Source organism: Branchiostoma lanceolatum, chromosome 8 (assembly GCF_035083965.1).
Source record: "Branchiostoma lanceolatum isolate klBraLanc5 chromosome 8, klBraLanc5.hap2, whole genome shotgun sequence".
Taxonomy (NCBI): Eukaryota; Metazoa; Chordata; class Leptocardii; order Amphioxiformes; family Branchiostomatidae; genus Branchiostoma; species Branchiostoma lanceolatum.
This window is the reverse complement of record NC_089729.1, coordinates 22028308-22050800: the sequence shown is the minus strand read 5'-3', so window position 1 is coordinate 22050800 and position 22493 is coordinate 22028308. Positions and strand designations below refer to the sequence as shown.

The 22493-nt window shown below is 41.6% G+C and overlaps 1 protein-coding gene across 5 annotated transcripts in view; it reads right to left on the bottom strand.

Moving 5' to 3' along the window:
* LOC136440551 (centrosomal protein of 112 kDa-like) overlaps positions 1 to 22493 on the bottom strand; it is a 92420-nt gene that overhangs the window by 46846 nt on the left and 23081 nt on the right. For all 5 annotated transcript variants that reach the window (XM_066436608.1, XM_066436609.1, XM_066436607.1 and 2 more), the window contains 4 exons: positions 18058 to 18237; positions 14123 to 14237; positions 13663 to 13899; positions 9004 to 9166 (listed from right to left, as the gene is read on the bottom strand). In XM_066436608.1, the coding sequence (XP_066292705.1) occupies positions 9004 to 9166; positions 13663 to 13899; positions 14123 to 14237; positions 18058 to 18237 (695 nt within the window). The remainder of the gene's footprint in view (positions 1 to 9003; positions 9167 to 13662; positions 13900 to 14122; positions 14238 to 18057; positions 18238 to 22493) is intronic.

The window sequence follows — 22493 nt, the reverse complement described above, 5'->3', positions numbered from 1 at the left end:
ATAGAATTACAGTTGTTATCTTTCATTTATCTGAACCAAGAATCAGTGAATTTGAGTTTTGTTAACGTTTATTCAGTTGACATTGAGTTGCATTTGTTATCTTTCATTTATCTGAACCAAGAATCAGTGAATTTGAGTTTTGTTAACGTTTATTCAGTTGACATTGAGTTGCATTTGTTATCTTTCATTTATCTGAACCAAGAATCAGTGTCTTTGAGTTTTGTTAACGTTTATTCAGTTGACTTTGAGTTGCATTTGTTATCTTTCATATATCTGAACCAAGAATCAGTGAATTTGAGTTTTGTTAACGTTTATCCAGTTGACATTGAGTTATATTTGTTATCTTTCATTTATCTGCACATAGAATCAGTGTCTTTGAGTTTTGTTAATGTTTATTCAGTTGACATTGAGTCGCATTTGTCACCTTTAAGAGTTGTGTTTTACAGTTCAATATTATTATCATTTGTTCCCTTAGTTTATGTTCCTTTTAGATCATCATCTACATCAGTGAGAATCCAGTGCCCCGATGACTTCTCCCAGCTCCTCTCTCCGAGACGTTTCCTTTCCCAGATGATATGACTAAGGTAGAATGTCTTATTAGTAGCTATAATTGTAACGGACTGGGCGATTTCTATAAACGCAGAGGACTTTTTACTTGGTTAAGAGACAAGCCGTACCACTTTTACTGTATTCAAGAGACACATTCCACTACAAAAGATGAAGCAACATGGAAGAGCGAGTGGGGGGGCCAAATATATTTTTCTCATGGGACTTCTAGTCAGAGGGGAGTAGCTATCCTGATAAAAAACAACACCAGCTCTCATGTTCATCAGATAAAGACTGATGAAAGTGGGAGGTGGATTATTCTTGATATTGAAGTAGATAAATTACGTTTCTGTCTGATTAATTTGTATGCACCCAACAATGACTCTCCTTCTTTCTTCAAGGACTTGGAAGATGAAATAGACAAATTTGAAATAAGTTATGAGAGTCTAGTGGTAGTAGGGGATTTTAATACTGTTCAAAATACATCCATGGACAGATCAGGTACCCGCCGGCATAATTACCATCCCAATGCGCTTGAAGCGATTTCTGAGTTAAAAGGGAAATTTGATTTACACGACGTCTGGCGCTTCCGGAATCCAAATTCTGTTCGGTACACCTGGCGACGCGGACTTCAGGCCAGTAGACTTGATTACTTCCTCATCTCCTTTTCACTGCTGAATAGAGTCACCAAATGTAGTATTGCAGATAAGTTTAAATCTGATCACAACTTGATCACTTTGTCCTTCGTTACCACAGACTTCCCACGTGGTCCTGGGTATTGGAAATTCAATCAATCTCTTCTCGATGACAGAATATTTGTTGTGCAAACAAAACAACTTATGTCCGAATTCTTCGAAAATAATGTTAATACAGCCAACCCTCAAATAGTATGGGATGCAGCAAAATGCTTCTTTCGAGGGCATTGCATTAAATTTTCAACTTGGAAAAAGAAACAGTACTTAATTAAAGAAAAACGACTTATTGACGAAATTAACGTGTTGCAGCGTCAGATTGACAGTGTCACCTGCCCGACAGCTGCCCAGCTGGACGAATTTTCTTGTAAGCAAAAATTACTTGAATCTCTTTATAATGAACGTTTAAATGGCCTCTTGATCAGATCGAAATCACGCTGGATGGAGCTAGGTGAAAGGTGCACTAAATATTTTATGAATTCAGTCCATAGAAACTATGTTAGGAAAAATATTCAAAGCATCAAAAGACCGTCTGGAGAAATTATCTCTGATCCAAACGACATTCTATCCGATCAGGTTGACTTTTATTCCGCATTATATTCTTTTGAAGAGTTGCCAATTTCCCTCACCCAGGCCAACTGTGAGGATTTCTTTCCTCCGCAGTATGGAAAACGATTATCCCATGAACAACAAACTAACTGTGAAGGTACTATAACTGAAGAAGAATTGCACAAGGCCATTTTGTCATTCACATCTGGTAAATCACCAGGGTTCGACGGCATTCCAGTAGAAGTATATAAAATATTTTTTGATGTTTTTAAAAATCCTATGCTAGAATGCTTTAATTATTCATTCGTCAATGGGTGTCTCTCTGGCACGCAAAAGCATGGTCTTATTTCGCTACTTTTAAAAAAGGACAGCAAGGGTGCAGACAAGGATCCAACTACTATCGACAACTGGCGCCCCCTTACTCTTTTATGTTGTGACACTAGGATCTTGTCGAAATGTATAGCACTTAGAATAAAAAATGTAATTACACACTTAATAGACGAAGATCAGACTGGATTCATTAAGGGCAGGTACATTGGGGATAACATCAGACGGTTAATTGACACTATAGAGCACTATGATAGTGAGGATAAACCCGGGCTTATATTTATTGCAGACTATAAAAAAGCGTTTGATACCTTAAGGTGGGATTTCATGTTCAAATGTTTAGAATTTTTTAATTTTGGTCCTCAACTGATAAAGTGGGTTAAGGTTATTTATGAAAAAACACAAAGTTCCGTCATTAATAATGGTTACGTTTCAAAACCCTTTTTATTACATCGGGGCGTGCGCCAAGGATGTCCCCTGTCCCCTTATCTTTTCATTATGGCAGTGGAGATTCTTGCTATCAAGATAAGATCTAACAATTCTATTCGGGGTTTAAACGTTAAGGGTAAATGCTCTAAAGTTTCTCAATATGCTGACGATTCAAATTTTCCTTTCGAACCAAACCTTGAGTCATTTTACGCCCTGTTGTCCGATCTAGAACATTTCTCAGAAATTTCTGGTCTTTATTTAAATGCCGACAAATGTAAAATTTTGCGATTAGGTTGTCTGAAGTTTTCTAATTTTCGTCTGCCTACGCACTTACCTTTACAGTGGGTTGATGGTGGAGTAGACATATTAGGCATTCATATACCTATCGACATGAATAGTATTGTCAATGTAAATATTGAGCCCCGACTAGAAGGGTTGGATACCGTACTGCGCCCTTGGAAAGGTAAATCCCTATCATTATATGGTAAAATTACCGTTGTTAATTCTCTGGTGGTTTCCCAGTTTACTAATTTATTTCAAGTTTTGCCATCGCCGGATGACTTGTTTTTCAAAAGGTGTGAGAAGAAAATTTTTTCCTTCATTTGGAACGATGGCCCTGAAAGAGTGGCACGTAAAGTCTTGTATAACTCGGTTGAAAATGGGGGGTTAAATTTGAAAAATTTGCGAATATATGATAAAACAATGAAAGCGTCGTGGGTGCCAAAATTGTATTTTCATCCTGAGTGGTTTGTTTCGCGGTCCATAAATTCTCACCCCCGCCTCCGTTTGAGTTTACTACCCTTTTTTCATCTGCTCTCCGTCACATCTCTAAATCTTACAACATTTCTATCTCAAGTTCTTGATGCCTGGTACGAATTTCAACATTTGGAACCCACGTCGCCAGGTGGTGTTAGACGACAAATACTCTGGAATAATTCAAATATTGTTATTGATAATAAACCTATTTTCTTTACTGCTATGTTGAATAGAAATATAATCTTTGTTAATGACTTATTATCTAATGACGGCCTTCTGATGTCGTACCATGAATTCTGTTTAATGTATACAAATATTTGTGACCAACTACGTTATCAGCAGATCATATCCGCCATTCCGTCGAAATGGAAGAATTTACTTAGCAGGGAACATACAAAGAATTTAGTATGCATGATATTTCAAAAGAACTACGCTTGGTTAAAAAATGTTAAGATAAACAAAGCCGTGTATAATTATTTTCTTGTATCTAATAATCAAATTACTGTGGCGCACAAAATTAGACTATCTTGGTTTGACTATTTTGATACACATGTGCCTTGGAAAATTGTCTTTACAAATATCATTAAAGCTACTATTGACCCAAGTTTGAGGTACTTTCAATACCGTTTAATTTATAAGTTTTTACCCTGCAATAAAATTCTTCGAACCTGGAATTTGACTGAGTCAAACTCTTGCTCTTTTTGCAATAATGATGAGGAAACCTATGTACATGTCTTCTGGGAGTGTGTTCATGTCATTGCTTTTTGGATTGAAGTGGAAAATTGGCTTACTCATGAAATCGGTCTGACTTTAGATTTAACGTCTTTTATGGTTATTTTTGGTGAACTGTCCTTAAATACATCTCCTTTAAGAAATATAATCATTTTACTGGGCAAAGTCTTTATTTTTCGGTCCAGGCGCTTTAAATGTTTACATTTGCGATCTTTCAAAAAACTAGTATCTTTCTATCAGAAAACAGAGTTTCTTATTGCATCTCGGAGAGGGAAGCTGGAGAAGCATCGGGGTAAGTGGGGAACTTTATGTACGGATTAGATTCTTATTGTTTTTCATGTTCTGTCAACTGTTACACTTTAAGTTTGTTACTCTTGGTTCAGTATATTAGTATTTTGTTATCTCGTTAAAAGGCACGCTTAGTTTATTGTTTGTCATGTATATTTGTACTTATGTTGAATAAAAAAAAAAAAAAAAAAAAAAGAAAAAGGCCATCAGGGAGAAGTATTTCTTTTTTTAATCTTTATTATCTCCATGAAAAATGGAGATATAGTTTTGGGTGTGTCTGTGTGTTTGTTTGTGTTTCCGCACTACTGTAGTCAGCATAACTCAAAAACCTCTTGATGGATTACAATGATATTTGGTATGTGGGCAGGTGTTGTGAAGCCGAAGTTCAAGGTCGATTTTGGGCCCCCTGGTATGTGACCTTGGTACTGCAGCAGAACTTCAATTTTTGTATCTTATGACCTGGACGTGCTGTGGTCTTGATTTTTGGGTGGCAGATAGCTTGTGATGTAATAAAGAAGTGGTGTAGGTTTGGGCCCCCTAGCAGCTTCGTCTAGAACTGCAGGGGCGTTTTTGTGAAAATCTTCTAAGGAGAATAACTGAACAAAGGAACGACGGATTTCCTTGATACTTAGTATGCAGGTAGCTTAGATAGAGATGAACACAATGAAGTGCAAATTATGCTAATTTGGACTTAATTTGCATAGCTAATGAGGAAAATCTATATTTGCAGTGTTTTCCATTATCAGACTCAAATACATGTAACGTATGTAGTTTATGGAAAGTGGATCATCAACAGATACCAATTATGCAAATAAATTCCTAATTCGCATAATTAATTCAAAACACCATTTCTCATCTAATTGGAAAATTATAGGACTGTCAATATGGTTCTTAGTATGAAGGTAGCTTAGACAGAGATATACGTAATGAAGTGTTGAACAACTAACTCTACGATTTCTGAAGTTTCATGAGCTAAGATTTCTCTCTCAGATAGCCCCAGAATGTCCCATTAAAGCTGCAATTTTTCAAAGGCTTCACATCGTGGAAGGGGGGCCATCCCCCTTCCACGCCATCCCCCCCCTCGGTCGCTTCGCTCCCTCGACACAGCGTGCTCCCTCTTGTCATTATATTCTAGAAAACCTCCTGGATGAATTATGACTATCTGTTGATGCTCCACTTGCCATAAACTACATGTTTCATGTATTTGAGTCTTATAATGGAAGACACTGCAAATATAGATTTTCTTCATTAGTTATGCGAAATAAGTCCCGATTAGCATAATGTATACTGCATTGTGTACATCTCTGTCTAAGCTACCTGCATACTAAATATCATGGAAATCCGTCGTTCCTTTGTTCAGTTATTCTCCTAGAAGATTTTCACAATAATAACCCAGCAGTTCCAAAGCAAGCTGCTAGGGGGCCCAAACCTACACCACTTCTTTATTACACCACAAGCTATCTGCTACCAAAAAATCAAGACCATAGCACGTCCAGGTCGAAAGATACAAAAATGGAAGTTCTGCTGCAGTACGAAGGTCACATACCAGGGGGCCCAAAATTGACCTTGAACTTCGGCTTCACAACACCGACCCACATACCGAATATCATCGTAATCCATCAAGAGGTTCTTGAGTTATGCAGACTACAATAGTGCGGAAACACAAACACACACACCCAAAACTATATCTCCATTTTTCATGGAGATAACTTTGAGCAAGTTTGCAAGTTGAAAAATACAAGCATGTATTCCATGAACAAACTGCTCTCGTTACACACACACACCATCATCCCATACAATACAGTAAATTTTGAATTGAAACACAAAAACAATGCTTTTTTTGTTCTAAACCATCTAAAACCCTTCAAAGAGAAATTTGCGCTGGAAAAAGACCATCAGAAAATCAAAATGGCCACCTTACATGCAAATAACATGCTGACCTCTAGCAATTTTCACGGGTGCCCCCAGTGGTCATAAGGCTGGTAAATGATTCAAGCACCATGTTTCAGTCACTAGTTTATTTGTAGGGGAAAAATTAAGCAATTTTGTTATTGTTGCTGATACATAACAAATTCTGCTAAGCCCAAATTTTTTCAGTCTCTTTACCTTTAGCTTTGCCTTTGCTACAAGCTTAGGGTACATGTAGCGTTTGAATGTGTGTGTGTACATGTATGTAATTGTATGTAGCATAACTCGAGAAGGCTTGGATAGATTGTCTTGATATTTGGTAGGGTAGGTCTTGATGAGACCTAAAAATGATTAGATTTTGGGTCCCCTAGCGACTTGTAACAGTACTACAGCGGAACTTTTGATATCTCTTGTTCAAGACATGCTATGGTCCTGATTTTTTAGTGGTAGATTTTTTTGAACTGCAGGAGCAGGTTTTGCTTCAGACTTTGAAAGGGAATAACTCAAGAAGGGCTTGGTGGATGGTCATGATTCGTGGTAAGTAGATAGCTTGAGTGATGATGTACAGTCAAACCTGTCTATAGCGGTCACTCAAGGGACTGGCCAAAACTGGCCGCTAAGAACAGGTGGCCGCTATGGAGAAAATGTCGATTAATTGACCACGAGTGACACATATTTTCAGTACCCACTGAGATACATTTATTCACCGTACAGTACACATGTAAACAGGTAAGGCACGTTTTAGAAGTTCGATTGTTGTTCTTTTACTCCTAGTTACATAAGAACAAAATACATGTTGCTCAGTTGTCACTTACTGTTCGTTTTCGACCGTTTTCAAACATAAAATCGTGGCGACAATTTTCCTCAGTCTCTTGTTGTGGCTTGTGTTGATCAGCATCTACCATTATGCTAATAGGGTACTCAGAAGAAGGTCGCTCTTTTGAGGGCTTTTTGTCTTTTCAGAAAATTGCAACAGCCCAAATTTTACATCATAATAGTATTATCCACATTCATTTTGAAGCTTTTGGTTTAGCAATTATCCTCAGTGATACTTTGCAGCAAAATAAATTTAGTATATTATACCTCCGTAACAGTGGTGTCTTCCGTTGACCTTTATGCTGCTACCTATCTAGTTTGTATCAGCGCCATTTTGAAAATTGCGCGAAACACGTTTTGAGCACAATTTGAATGAATTCCCAGTGAAAACGGAAATTGGGCCGGCATTCAAACATTTCACGAACTTACCGCATCAGGTACATGTGTGGGTTGTATTTTCCAAAAGGCTGCCGTAATATTTGTCCAGTCGAAATGCACAGAAATTGTCAATTTTACCACGATGTACAAACGCAAGCCATGTGAAGAAAACTATACTTGACTTCGCGTCAAACCATGGATTTTCTAACAAAGATAAAACATTCTGGTTTTCTTTATTATGATCCTATCCAGTTGAGGCCGCATAAATTTGATAACTGCGTGAAAAAATGAAGATTTTGAACCCGGCGTGCGGTGGCGATGCGGCTTCTACCGGCGCGCCGTGACCGTTATCGGCAGTGTTACTGTACTCTTGAGTTATTCTCTTTCAAAGTCTGAAGCAAAACCTGCTCCCGCAGTTCCAAAAAAGCTGCTAGGGGGCCCAAACCTATACAACTTACTCCCTGTCCAAAGAACTATCTACCACTCAAAAATCAGTTCCATAGCATGTCCAGAACACGAGATATCAAAACAGGAAGTTCCGCTGCAGTACCGTAACAAGCCGCTAGGGGGCCCAAAATCTAATCATTTTCAGGTTTCATCAAGACCTACCAAAATACCAAATACCAAGACAATCCATACAAGAATTCTCGACTTATCGTGTTCACTAACAGACACACAGACACGTTCTGTAAAATATAACCTTCTCGGCGAAGGTAATAACTATCAGACTACATCCTGTATTAATCCATATTACACCCACCCTTCATCAAATACTTCTTCAGCAATACATATCCATACTCTTAGTGCACACTTCCACACAACCTCCATGTGCACCATACAGTATGACGTATACTCTTCCTTCCCAGGTATAACATGGTTAACTCACCTACCCCGAACACCGTAATGCTGTGACACTGGACAAATGACTGTTCTTCCTCATATAAGGCCGTGTATATCCAACTTTTGTCTCCCTCCACCACATTCAGCACCACTTTCTGCTGCTTATACCTTTCTCATACATCTATGTGTGCCAGTAGTGCCCCTAATCACACCTACAGCTGACTGACAAGCCAATTTGTCCCAGCAACTAATGTTACGTTTCCTGCCTCCCACATGACAACTACGCACCCCTACCACTTATCCATGACCCCTCGAAACAACACCGCCAACACATCCCAGCCAGAACATATGCTTAAGCATACAATATAACACAATTCTACACTTTTCTCGTTAATTATGCAAAGTACTTCGCCCAAAATCTAATCATCTTGAGATTTCCCACATACACACCGACACACCAAATACGACAACAAACCACCCAGGCGTTCTCGACTTATCGTGTTCACTAACAGACACACAGACAAGCATAAAAAAATAACCTTCTTGACGAAGGTAATAATGCTATAAAAGTTGCTGTGTCAGGCTGAGTATGTATGTACAGCAAAAGTAGTTACATATATTATATATATATACCAACTAATAATTATTACAAGTTAATTTTTCAAATTGGAAGTAAATCATTTTCCCTGGCTTAAGTATCAAAACGTCGTCAACATTTATAGGGAATCAATAAACAGATTACCATCAAACTTGGCCTGCCAATCGGACAGTTCCCCGCTGATCTCGCTACACCTGTGTTCCAACTGGAGTTTCTCAGTGGACAGGCGATTTCTCTCTGCCACACTACTTTCCACATCCTTGGTCAGCTGTGCCACGCGTGCCTCCAGTTCTCTTACTACACTGCCCTATAATGATGGTGGGGAGCGAAGGGGTTATTCCAAGTGCAGGGCTCGAAATTCAGTTTTGGGAATAGGTGCACTGGTGCACCCAACCTAAAAAATTGGGTGCACCAAAAATTGCACTGCATAAAATAAAGTAGAATGTAACTACAGTCAAACCTGTCTATAGCGGTCACTCAAGGGACTGGCCAAAACTGGCCGCTAAGGACAGGTGGCCGTTATGGAGAAAATGTCGATTAATTGACCACGAGTGACACATATTTTCAGTACCCACTGAGATACTAATTTATTCACCGTACAGTACACATGTAAACATTGCATAGGTAAGTCACATTTTAGAAAGTCGATTGTTGTTCTTTTACTTCTATTATGGGCTTGAAAAAAGAATTATCGTATCTGCCAACTCCAAAACCCATGGCTTGCTCGGGCTTCATGTCTGTACAGACCAGCATCGCCATACTCTACTCTTGATCCTTCGCGACTGCTTCGCTGCAGGCACACGCATCACCAACGAGTTTTAATCATATGAAACAAAGTCCTTCGCAGCAAAATGCCACGTAGTTAGTTAAGAACAAAATAAATGTTGCTCAGTTGCCACTTACTGTTCGTTTTCGACCGTTTTGAAACATAAAATCGTGGCGATAGTTTTCCTGTTGTTGTTTCGCTTCCCGCTTGTCATTATCAGCTTCTACCATTATGCTAATAGGGTACTCAGAAGAAGGTCGCTCTTTTGATGGCTTTTTTCTTTTCAGAAAATTGCAATAGCCCAAATTTTACATCATATTAATGTTATTCATATTTCTTTTGAAACTTTTGGTTAAGTAATTATCCTCAGTGATACTTTGGAGCAAAATAAATTTAGCGCATTATGTCTCCGAAACAGTGGTGTCTTCCGTTGACCTTTGTGCTGCTATCAGCGCCATTTTGAAAATCGCGCGGAACACATTTTGACTTTCCTTTGAGCACCGGGGAAAACGGATATTGGGCCGGCATTCAAACATTTCCCGAACTTACCGCATCAGCAACATGTGCGAGTTGTATTTTCCAAAAAGCTGCCGTAATATTTGTCCAGTCGAAATGCACAAAAATTGTCAGTTTTGCTACGATGTACAAACGCAAGCCATGTGAAGAAAATTATACTGACTTCGCGTCAAACCATGGATTTTCTAACAAAGATAGAACATTCAGGTTTTCTTTATTATCATCCTATCCAGTTGAGTCCACATAAATTTGATAACTGCGTGAAAAAATGAAGACTGAACCCGGCGTGCGGTGGCGATGCGGCTTCTACCGGCGCGCTGTGACCGTTACCGACAGTGATACTGTACTCGCGGGACTGAAAATCGTCTGGCCGCGACCGCGTTGGACAGGTGGCCGCTATAGCCTAATTCTTAATGCTTATGTCAATGGGAAAAATCCAAGGGACCGACAAAAAGTGACCACTATGGGCAGGTGGCCGCTATGCAAAGGTGACCCCTAATACAGGTTTGACTGTATTGTAAGCAAAACCTATTGACAAACCTTACTGTTCCTCTTCTGAGCTTACGGACATAATATATAATTTCTGTTGTATTTATGAAACAATGGTATGTTACATTTCTAAATAATATTGGTCACTGTGATTATTGGGATACGATTTCAAATTTTACTTGCAAAGTCAAAAACAGGAATAACCATAAAAATAAAGTTAAAATAAAAATAATTCAATGAAAAGTGTATCTATTAATCATCAATCAAAGTAAATTTTTTTAATATGTGTACACAATTACTGTGGTGCATTCATTTTCTCGATAAAATTTCAATAAGACTTAACTAGTGACGAATAAGGGTCCCAGCGCGTTATTAACATCGACCTCGGTGAAGAAAAAAATCAACGCCACGGAAAAAATAGAGGAAAGCATTATATTTAAAAGATTACTGGATGACATTAAAAAAAGCTTCACGCAAAGCCTTGGTCTTTTGGCAGTCTCTTCTGTCTCCGAAAAATCGCCGTCCGCTTCTTCTTCTGACTCCAAGTCCAACTCCGACGCCGACTCCAACTCCGACGCCGACTCCGTTTCCGGGGAAGTGACACCGTGGACGGTCCAGCGATGTTTTACTTTTCTTCAGGCTCGCGCACGTGGTCCCCCTATGCCTCGTCGGAAGAACTGGATGTTTCTCCTTCCTCTGGCTGACAAGGCGGTGCTTCTTGTCCTTCCTGGCTTAAGCTTTCAGCTTCATCGCTGGAATCACCAGGGCTTGAATGGCCGCTATCGTCGCTTCTGTGACGCTCATGCCCTGACCTCGGGCCTTGAAGAAATCGCAACAAGGAAATTTGCTTGGACATGTTTGAAACGGTATGAACATCCGGGAAATCTAAAGCGGAATTTTGCCGACCCGCAGACAGTGACGATATGACAGCAGAGATTAGCGAGGTAAAGAAGGAAATACACAAATTTAACATTTTTTCGTCCCCGAAGTTATCACAGAAAGTGTCGGAAATTCCTGAAACAAAGGACGTCATGTTTTGATCATGTGACTTGTGAAGAGCCCGGGAACGAGAGGAAGTCAGCGTTCTCTTGTGCAGTGTTGCAAGCCGACCAGGAAGTCCATGCGCGTTTGGCACACGATCTCGCCACGCAGTTTTGAAGCTTTCAAAATCGAAATTAACTCAAATTCTAACACCAAAATCTTAAACAAGTACTACAACAAAGATTTTATTATTTTCTTACACTTAGATGTCAAGAATCTGCTGTCTACTAGTGTGCAGTGATACCTTTACATATTAAACCATACGAAAATATTTGGGTGCACCAGTGCACCCACAGTAAAAAATTAGGTGCACAGCTACAAAATTGTGTGCACATGCACCCAGTATTTCGAGCCCTGAAGTGGAATTACATGAATTGTACATATCATAGGTAGGACTTTCTCATTTTATCATTGGTTCAAGAGATTCAGGAAAGAGCAGTGTGAAAAAAAAATACTTAGGTTACAACAATAATCATTCAATTTCTTGTTTCTCAGACTTCTGCAGGAAATTGATGGAGCGGGAGGGCGAAATGAAGAAAAAGGCAGAGGGCAAAATGAAGAAAAGAAGTACAGGGTGTAATGTCTGGCCTTCATGCATAGACAGCTTACCACAAAATGCGATCATCATGCGATTTACGGGTTATGCTATCGAAGGTGCATTGTATGATGTATGTGACATATGATAGTGTTACCACTACTGACATGATCAGGTCTGGAACCTGATTCTCTGGACCTGAGGACAGACTTGAGCCCGATCAAGCCACACCTCGAGAACGTAAAAGAACCCACCACTACTTGTAATATCATACTGTTGGGAGCTTTGACTACATATAGATTACAATACGACATGAATTCCAGAATAGTCTAAAACATCAAAAGAGAAGATATATGGTCAACAGTTCACAACTTTGGTGGTGAAAGTAATTTTTTTTTTCGCAGAAACAAAATTAATGGTAACAAAGTCATTGTGATGTAACGTAACATGACCTATTTAAGTGCAGGAGTAGTTTACGTCCAGATTGGGTCATGTCCACATGTCGCAGTGTATCATGCCAAAGCCTGTTCTCATGAGAAACAAAGAACGTCATAAGTATGATCCTCAGCCATCTCTCTCTATTATACAAAACATTTAAAAGGGTTTACGTTCAGCGACATAACAGAATAAACTCCTGAACCAGTAACAACAAGTTGCACGGAAGCGTCATGCACGACGCATTTCATATGTAATTCGACACCGCGTATTTCATCATGTTTTTCTAAGTTACACGATAGCTAGTATCTTTTAAAAGTAGCTGACGTTAAAACTTTCTTTGATTGCAGACTATCCATGGTGATTCGAGGTTTGAAACTCTTGCCAGTTTTAGGAAGGTTTGATACAACCTAGCGACCCCCGCTCAGATGATACATTTTTGTACGACATAACATCGTGGCCATGCGTTTATCACGTGAACGCCACGTGCTGCCGATTTCGGGGAAATTCACAATACAAAAATTGTTTTCTTCCATCGCGTCGGGCAAGCGGAGGGACAAACATAGTGACTTAACTGTCATTTGTCTGTAGACTACTTTCGACAGTTACTGTGCATTTTTTTCCGGTCTATGTTCTTCAAGCATAGCGCTAGAAGGGAAAATACTGAGGTGGACGATAAAGGGTAAGCCTAGCACAATTCTACACCATATACCCCAGCATAAATACATGCTCGCACGGCGTTAAACAGGCGGAGAAAAACTTACAGACCATACATTTTCTTGTTAGAAGAGCTGATATTTCTACCCATGGGTTAAACATTTGGCTCTGTCCGCGCGGTTTTAGGATAAATAACGTTTTGAATAAATCGGACGTAAACTGGTCATGTTACGTTAGCAGAAACAAACAACAGAAAACAAACATACAACATGGTGCACGTGGCACCCACAAGCGGGACCTGAAACAATACAGGTTTTGCTATGCAAACCTGTAATTACAGCGTATCTTGGATATTTGTACTGACCGTGGAAGCTGCCTGTGCCTGATACTCCTGCTCCATTTTCTGCAGCCTGTTGTTGGTATCATCCAGAAGTTCCTGTATATTCTTGGTGTGCTGTTTCTGCATGTCAAATTTCTCCTGCTCAAAGTCCGCCACCATATCGTGGAGTCTTTTCTCATACTCGTTCTGCGTACTGGCTGTCGTCTGCTCTGTCATCTTCTTCAGCTCCACTATCTGGCGGTCACGGTTTTCTCGTATAACCTGCACATTGTACATTATACTTATAAACTAGAGTTCCACGACCTCATATCTTGGGCAAATGATATTGACCCCTTTGAGTGACGTACTATAAATATCCTCATTGATTATGCAAATGAGGTCCTCATTTTCACAAATTATTTCTGTTCAGTTTATCATCTTCTCAATTCAATCATTTTGCATAATCAGAATATTTCATGGAAATATATATAAAATTTGTGTTCACCTGTGATTCCTTGACCAGACTTTGACATTTCTTCTCTAGTTTCTTGACCTGCTCTTCCAGCTCCTGCTGCTTGCCTCTGTAATGTTGTTTCACATCTTCCATTTCTTCATTTTTCCTACAATATGAACAACAGGTACATATGTAAATTGTCAGATACTTTTAAGTGCACAAAAATTCCTAGGCCACCACCCGTCCAACGCGACCGTGACCGCCATGAATTGGTACCGCACAGAGCCAAATCCCTGCCCATGACGATCGCCTTATTTTCAAAATGACATCACGTGACATCAGATTTTGCTGTCTATTGCGGAAATGTTTTTATCTGATTTGGTACGCGGTTAAAACTTAACATTTTCAAAACGATTACGTAGTGAATGGCATCAAAGAGTTGGATTTCACAGAAACTACTAACCATTTCTTGCATTTTTAACAAAAATTTGTCTGTGACTTACTATGTTTCTCCGAAAAATGACTTCGCAGTGGGTAAAACATATCAAGCAAGACATGTTGTTGGTCCTGACGCCATCTTGATTTCGGCCCGGACTGGTCAACCGCTGACCTTTCTAAAACATGACACTTCTGTGTATGAATATTTAGAATACTCTCATAATGAATTGCTGAAAATTAAGATTCTTATTTTCTTTTTATTCTCATGAATCTCGCAAACCTTTATTGGGCGCTGCTTGCTTGTGATCGCCAACGCTGTACATACCTTTTGATGCAGTTGTGAGCTCTGCGGTGCGGCGGTATCAGAACTCTCCGTTTTCATCCTTCAGTTGTCAGATCGAAAATTTTTTGCCCCTTTTACCCAGTGGTCGGCGCCCAGAAAAAAGGCTGGGGTTGACATATTTTTTTTAAAGAATTGAACCTGGTGGTGGTTTTGCTGTCTAAAATCATATCATTTCACATCCATGTATTGTATTAACACCTCGACCTGGAAACATGTTGTGAGTCGATCCTCTTCAAGGCGACCACATGTCCAACGCGAACACTTTTGCTCGGTCCCCCGGGTGGTCGCCATGGGCAGGTTTGGCTGTACTTTAAAATTAACTATAGAATTACATTACAAGTTCTTAAGAGGGGCAGTAGTGTTAAACTTTTGTAACTATGTATTGCTGACATTCAACTCTATTTTATGTGGTGCATCCAAAATTCTTTCTGTGCACCTAATTTTTGGTTGGGTGCACCAGTGCACCTATTTCCAAAAACTAATTTCAAGCCCTGGCTATGCAACATATATCCGGAATCCTACTAGTACAGATTGGAATCCAGTAGGATCTAGAATCCAAGTACAGATTGGAATTCCTATCTGTACGGTCTAGTAGGATTCCAGATATTTGTGTTACCCCCTGCATTACATTCACAGTGTGTTCTACATTTTTCCAGCATTCAAAGGAATCCATAATATGGCCTGTAGTCTATGTAAAAAAATGTGATCAGACCAAATTTGCCTTGAACACCAGGGCTCGATCTTAACTATGTCCCGATGTCCCGGGGCCACTAAAATTTAGGCCGGGACAACTGAAAAATCTATTTGGGACACTTTTGGGACAATAGGAAAATAATCAACTAATCAACATCAGAATGTCCGATCTCCCCGCGGTAGACCGGATCCGGACCGCAAGCGACCAAAACGTAATCTAAGACGACCACGTCATTTTTAAATGTGTGGCGACGTCAGTTTTTAATGGTAAGTTGCGGGAAATCACAGTAAATCGGCTCGTGTGCCGCTGGCAGCATCGCGCGACAACGTAAACAATAGCCGAGTAGGTCTCCATGTGCACAATCTGCGGGGCGGTTCCCGACTATCAGAACAGCCGTAAATGTATCAGATTCCCGGGGAATCTCCTTATTTGGAAGTTAACAGTCCGCGGTTGACCAACACAGAAGCTGTTCTTTGTAAAAGATTCCTTTCTCTGTCAGCGCGGGGATAGAATTAATTCTTAACGGTATTTCTGACAAATTTCTAGAGCAAGGTTACGTCATTTTCCCATCCATAACAGCGAATTAATGCACAGAAAATTAATTTTTACAAAGAGAGGAAGATAAAGTTTCAACTTATTTAGAAGCTTCGCCATGATTGGACGATTCGGCTGCTGCAAATTTGTGGTACCGCCCACAAACCGCCGACTTTCCTTTTAGCAGACTTTCTGCCGCCGACGTCGCCATGGTCGCGACTGTCATCAAAGGCTGCCGACTGTCAATCAGCGGCAACTTTGTGGGAAAACGCGCGAGTTGGATCTCCGTGTGCCAGTCAACAGCGAACCTCTGACGATTTTACGTTCCCTTAACTTTCCCACAGCGATGCTTGTACAAAGTTTTTATTAGACGGAAGTTCCACGTTATCTGTAAGACGCAGAACAGCGGTTTTGGCTTCCTGGAACGGGCCGGCGGCGTATGTACTTGGGGGAGAGGGGTGACGCGATTTCTTAGACGGGCCAAGGGCCGCGGCAAGGGACTTTCGTATTAGGATTTTCGCCGCCGACCGCCGAGGGAAGATCACCTCGGCGGCGATTTTTTTGGAAACATGCCGGCGTCGAAGCGTACTATACCAATAATATCGCTTCCAATTTCGCACCGAAGAAAACTTCTGACAGCGACGATTGTTGCGCTTCGACTTAGGACAGCCGGACACAGCCAAAAAAAGGAAAACTGGTATCGACTATTGATATTGTTGAGTAGCTAAATAAACTTTTGATATTGTTGTTTCTGAGTTTCAAGTTGTCTTTCACCAGAAGTATTGTATGTCAAGGTCCTGTGGAGAAGTTGATTGACTGCCACGATTGTCATAAATATGACCCTCAAAACTGAAAAAAAAGCCTTCTCAATACCCTAAAATGCAAGAGCTTCCGGGGGGCTTCGCCCCCCTGGGTCCCCCCAACGGGGCTCTGCCCCTGGACCCCGTCGGGGGCTTAAGGCAGCCCCCGAACCCCTGCCCCGATGCTGTGAAAAAAACCTGGCGAGAACACTGTTCATTCTTTTCTTCCCACCTGCCACTGATAAAGTACAAGTGGTCCCTGTAAATGTACTAGACTAGTGTCACTCAGTGACTCACTATGTACTGTTTATTTTCAGAAAAAGATTATGTTCTTAAAATGACTTTTTGAAGTTCCCACTTGCCACTTGTTACATGATAAGACACTGCAGCAAGTGGTCTACCTGTAAATGTGCAGTGGACGTTGCACTACTATCCATAAGATATAATGTAATAAATCTGTTGTTGTCTAATAAAAAAAAAACAAGATAAGTTTGAATCTGAGTTGATTATTTCAATGGACAATAAGCTTACACGGCAATACTGTACTCTTACTGAGCTTTACAGTTGTTGTAATACATAATTTCTGAAAATAGGGTTGGGACAGTCCATCCTCACTTCGGGACAGTTGAAATTTATTTTTGGGACAATGCTGGGACAGTAGGGAAAAAAGTTAATTTTGAGGCCTGAACACTATAGGAAATACCGAATAACAGTTAACTTTAAGCTTCTAGCACAAAAGTAACATGTGTGTCTTAACAGAGACCTACATGTAATTCATCTTAGGCCATGTTGATTTGATTATATGGATGACATCGGCGTGCATCAATTTTCGTCCGTTTCCAAAATTTTAAAAAAGGATTTGGCCATAATGTGAATCGTAAAAAGCAGCTGCAAAATGAGAAAAAACATGATGTAAATTGCAAAACAATATTTCAAAAATGGATTCTAATGTCGTACAATGCCAAAGTCAATACCAAAGCCAGAGAAGAAGTTTTGAAAGAACAAAAATGAAGAACCTATTTTTCAGTATACCAACTTTTTTTTGCAAAACTTTTTTTTCATTCGCACACTCGCATCAGTTTTGGGGTCCCCAGAGGATGTCATCCATATAATGAAATCAACATGGCCTTACAAATACAAAGGAAAACTTAAAAATTCAATTGAAAGCAGATGTCACCTGTCTAGAATTTTCTGAACTGCACCATCATGTTTCTGCTGTAGGACTAACATCTCCTCGTGAAAGCGAGACTCAAGCAGTTTGGTTCTCATCTCCAGTTCCTTCTCATGAAGCCTGCCCAGCGTGGACTCCTCATGGTCGCGTATGGAGCTACTGCCGTACCCCGTACTGGTACTGGATCTGTCATGGACGAAGTGTACAGTCTGATGTGTTAAACTAGCTGTTCAGTATTTATATATGAGTACATTTCAATAGAGGTTTGGCTTGATCCACTTCTGCATGGTTATGTATACCGTATGTATAATGATACATATCTCTACATGTCACATGCGCATTTTCAGTTCTGAACTTATGACAGTTTTTCTTTCATGGAGGCGGGTGAATTCACAGATCCTTAAGGGTTTGCAGAAAAAGCTGGCAACACTTAATGACAGGCACTAGATTTCTAGCGAGGTCAACGCCCACAGAGCCTGTCGTTTCAAATGCAAAGTAGCCAATTATCGCCAATCTACTGGCACGCGAGGGGCAAGAATGAATATTTCACACCCTCTGTCCGTCAATTACTGGTTCATTGTTAATAACGGCAATAACTACTAGTACAGCAACAACCATGCACGCTGGTACTGTGCTGTTTTGACTGCATATAACGCAAATATAGACGCTAAGAGTAAGCTAACAACACAAGCATTAGTACAGTAGCCGCCTCAAAGTGATACCGACCCCATGGCTATAACCAAACAGAGTTGGCACAATACCACTGTGACAGTTATCCCCCGGTCGAAGTCAGGGGGTGGGGAGGGTATTCTGTGTAACATTTCCTTGGGGGCTATATTACAAACAAACAAGCTGCTGTATACTAGCCTAGGCTTGTTCCAAAGCAGACAATACTTGTTCTGTACGATTAGGGGTGGATACCGGTTCGGCTTAATAAGGTCCAAGTCCAAGTTTAGGTACAGAGATTTAGGTTCAGGTCCGGACCTGAACCTGGACCTAATCCTATCCAGTTGATGTTTTGTTTTATTAAACCAATATTAAGTATAGAGAATTAATACTGACACGCACGACTATGAAAGTTTCTTGGTGAGAAGACTTTCAAGACAACCCAGTGTTTGATATTTGAATTTTCAGGTTTTTGGCTTTCAGGTTTTTTGGACTCGGTTCTTGGATGTTATAAAGGTCCGAATCAGGTCCAGCGAACCGGTATCCACCCCTATGTACGATGATAACTAAATCTTCGGTAACTTGAAGGGAAAATGACAGTCATTCTTAGTCTGTCAAATTCCGCCGACAGCCACATTCTCACATAGCCCCTCCACTGTTTTGATGCCAGATACTCTGGCCCGCCCTCTGGCAACATCTGTTTTTTCGCCTACAACCAGGCCGACAGTTACGTGGTTCCTTTGTTTAGCCAAACTGCTAGTATCGCTGTTCGCAACACCACCAACCACGAGAACCGTTTCCTTCCCCTTTATTGTTACTGGGAAATCTGCTTGCATACCTTTAGAAATTCACAGAAGTAAATAAATATCAAGATCAGTTTATTTCTACTTGCAGATTTCTGGTCAATACCCTATATGCTATACCATACACTGGGTGTAGTTTGGATGCATTCCGCTAGAGTGCGCAGCTGCATACGTGTCTGACTATTTGTGGGGATATGAATGGGGGGATCTGAGTAGCCTGACGTGGTGGACAGGACAGGTAGACAGGCCAGCTAGCCAGGCCAGGTAGACAGCCCAGCCTTTTCCGCAAACCCACTCCAGCCTTGCAAATGTGTTTTTTGTGCTGGAGTATGGTATAGATGTGGCTTAAGTGCATTCTTGAGTTATCGTCCCGTGGACTTTCACATTCCTGTGTAATTCCTAGAATTGTTGCAAACTGCACACAATATATATACCATTAGGCTCGCCCCTGAGGCTTCACCAAAAAGCAGACTAAAAAAAGTCTAGTAGAAAGTCTAATAAAAGTAGAACCTGTTCTACACAGCCATTAAGATAGCACTGCCACCTGACATGTAAATGCACAGCTGACCGCCCAACGTCTACAAAACGATCGCAAGAAATTGGGAAATACATCACCAAATACCTGCTTGGCAAAACCCTACACAGCAAATTCTGTGAACGTACGCACACATCAACTTACCATACACCAACAAACCCAACATATATTTATTTCATCTATGATATTGTACTAACTGATAATATTAGGCACCTTCTTCATTCACTCACATTGTATGTTCATCTTACACTGTTATGGTTTAAACTAGACAATGTGCATCATCACACGCAACCTAGCAGATGATTTGCCAAGTTACATACCTATGAATTGTGGGTTGTAGCTGCAAACGTTTGCACAACTCTATTTTCAATACACCTGTCCGCCGCGACTCAACAGTTGACGGACTAACGTATACAAAATGATCAAAGCAAATAACATAACCATCACCCTACATCTGCTTACGACAACACTCGAAATCAGACCAACATAATGCGTGTGTTGAATCGGAGCGCTCTTCCACATGCGTGTCAATATAAGAGTGCAATTACGATATTACATTGACAATAAAAGCAGTTACGGTGTAAAAAAGACACCGTGCATCATTACACTCAACCTACATGTTGCAAACAATATGCCAAGTTACACACCAGTGCGACAACAGGATCGAGAGTCCTAGCTGCTTTTGAGATCGTGAGTCCTTAAGCTGCTAAAATTTGGGTACAGGGGTGCATTTACATGGAATGCTTTGCCTGCTACAGTTAGAGTGGCCACATAGAGCCTAACTTTCAAAAAGCTACTAAAGCATCACTGCTGATATCTGACCTCCAGACCTGGCATGCCACATCGACTTGATTTACGGTATATGATTTGGAAATAGTGTTATGTTATATATTGACACAAATATTGTCAGCAAAGTCAAGGTCTGGTAAGACAACTGCTGGGTGACAAGAGTTCTGTCTTCTCTTTACTAGTAAAGGGACGTACAGTATTGTGATCAGAACATAAAGCAAAATTCACTGTTGTTGGTTATTTTTCTAGATCATAAGTTGAATTTACCTTACACTGCACAGTGATATTCATCACGTATGAATGCAACTTTGTAGTCTTTGAAAAAAATCGTATACGCAATCCCTACCGCTGCTTGAATTGTCCACCATTTTGTCCAACAGTCTGACGAACCACCGATCACGTGATCGAACGTGCGAAGTTCTGATCATGAAGTTTGTTCACTTGTGGTGATTTTCCTGTGACACTCGATCTCCGACCACAACGGTAGATTCAGTTATTTCATAGCGTTCTATGCTGGCTTATTTGCATATTATAAAATGGGGGCGATAAATAATGTGCAAATAATCCAGATTTTACGCGTTTTGCGTTTTCGTTATTTAGCATGGCTCGAAATACAGTGGGTGCATGTGCGTCTGGGCGTGGGGACCTAGTGGTGCCTGGGGTTGGGGAGGTGCGTCCTGGCGTGGGGATTTAGTGGTGGCTGGGGTTGGGGAGGTGCGTCCGGGTGTGGGGATCTAGTGGTGGCTGGGGTTGGGGAGGTGTGTCCGGGTGTGGGGATCTAGTGTTGGCTGGGGTTGGGGAGGTGGGTCCGGGCGTGGGGACCTAGTGGTGGCTGGGGTTGGGGAGGTGCGTCTGGGTGTGGGGACCTAGTGGTGGCTGGGGTTGGGGAGGTGCGTCTGGGTGTGGGGATCTAGTGTTGGCTGGGGTTGGGGAGGTGCGTCCTGGCGTGGGGATCTAGTGGTGGCTGGGGTTGGGGAGGTGCGTCCCGGTGTGGGGATTTAGTGGTGGCTGGGGTTGGGGAGGTGCGTCCGGGCGTGGGGATCTAGTGGTGGCTGGGGTTGGGGAGGTGTGTCCGGGTGTGGGGATCTAGCGGTGGCTGGGGTTGGGGAGGTGTGTCCCGGTGTGGGGATCTAGTGTTGGCTGGGGTTGGGGAGGTGCGTCCTGGCGTGGGGATCTAGTGGTGGCTGGGGTTGGGGAGGTGCGTCCCGGTGTGGGGATTTAGTGGTGGCTGGGGTTGGGGAGGTGCGTCCGGGCGTGGGGATCTAGTGGTGGCTGGGGTTGGGGAGGTGCGTCCCGGCGTGGGGATCTAGTGGTGGCTGGGGTTGGGGAGGTGCGTCCCGGCGTGGGGATCTAGTGGTGGCTGGGGTTGGGGAGGTGCGTCCCGGCGTGGGGATCTAGTGGTGGCTGGGGTTGGGGAGGTTCGTCTGGGCGTGGGGACCTAGTGGTGGCTGGGGTTGGGGAGGTGCGTCCGGGCGTGGGGATCTAGTGGTGGCTGGGGTTGGGGAGGTGTGTCCGGGTGTGGGGATCTAGTGTTGGCTGGGGTTGGGGAGGTGCGTCCGGGCGTGGGGATCTAGTGGTGGCTGGGGTTGGGGAGGTGTGTCCGGGTGTGGGGATCTAGTGGTGGCTGGGGTTGGGGAGGTGCGTCCCGG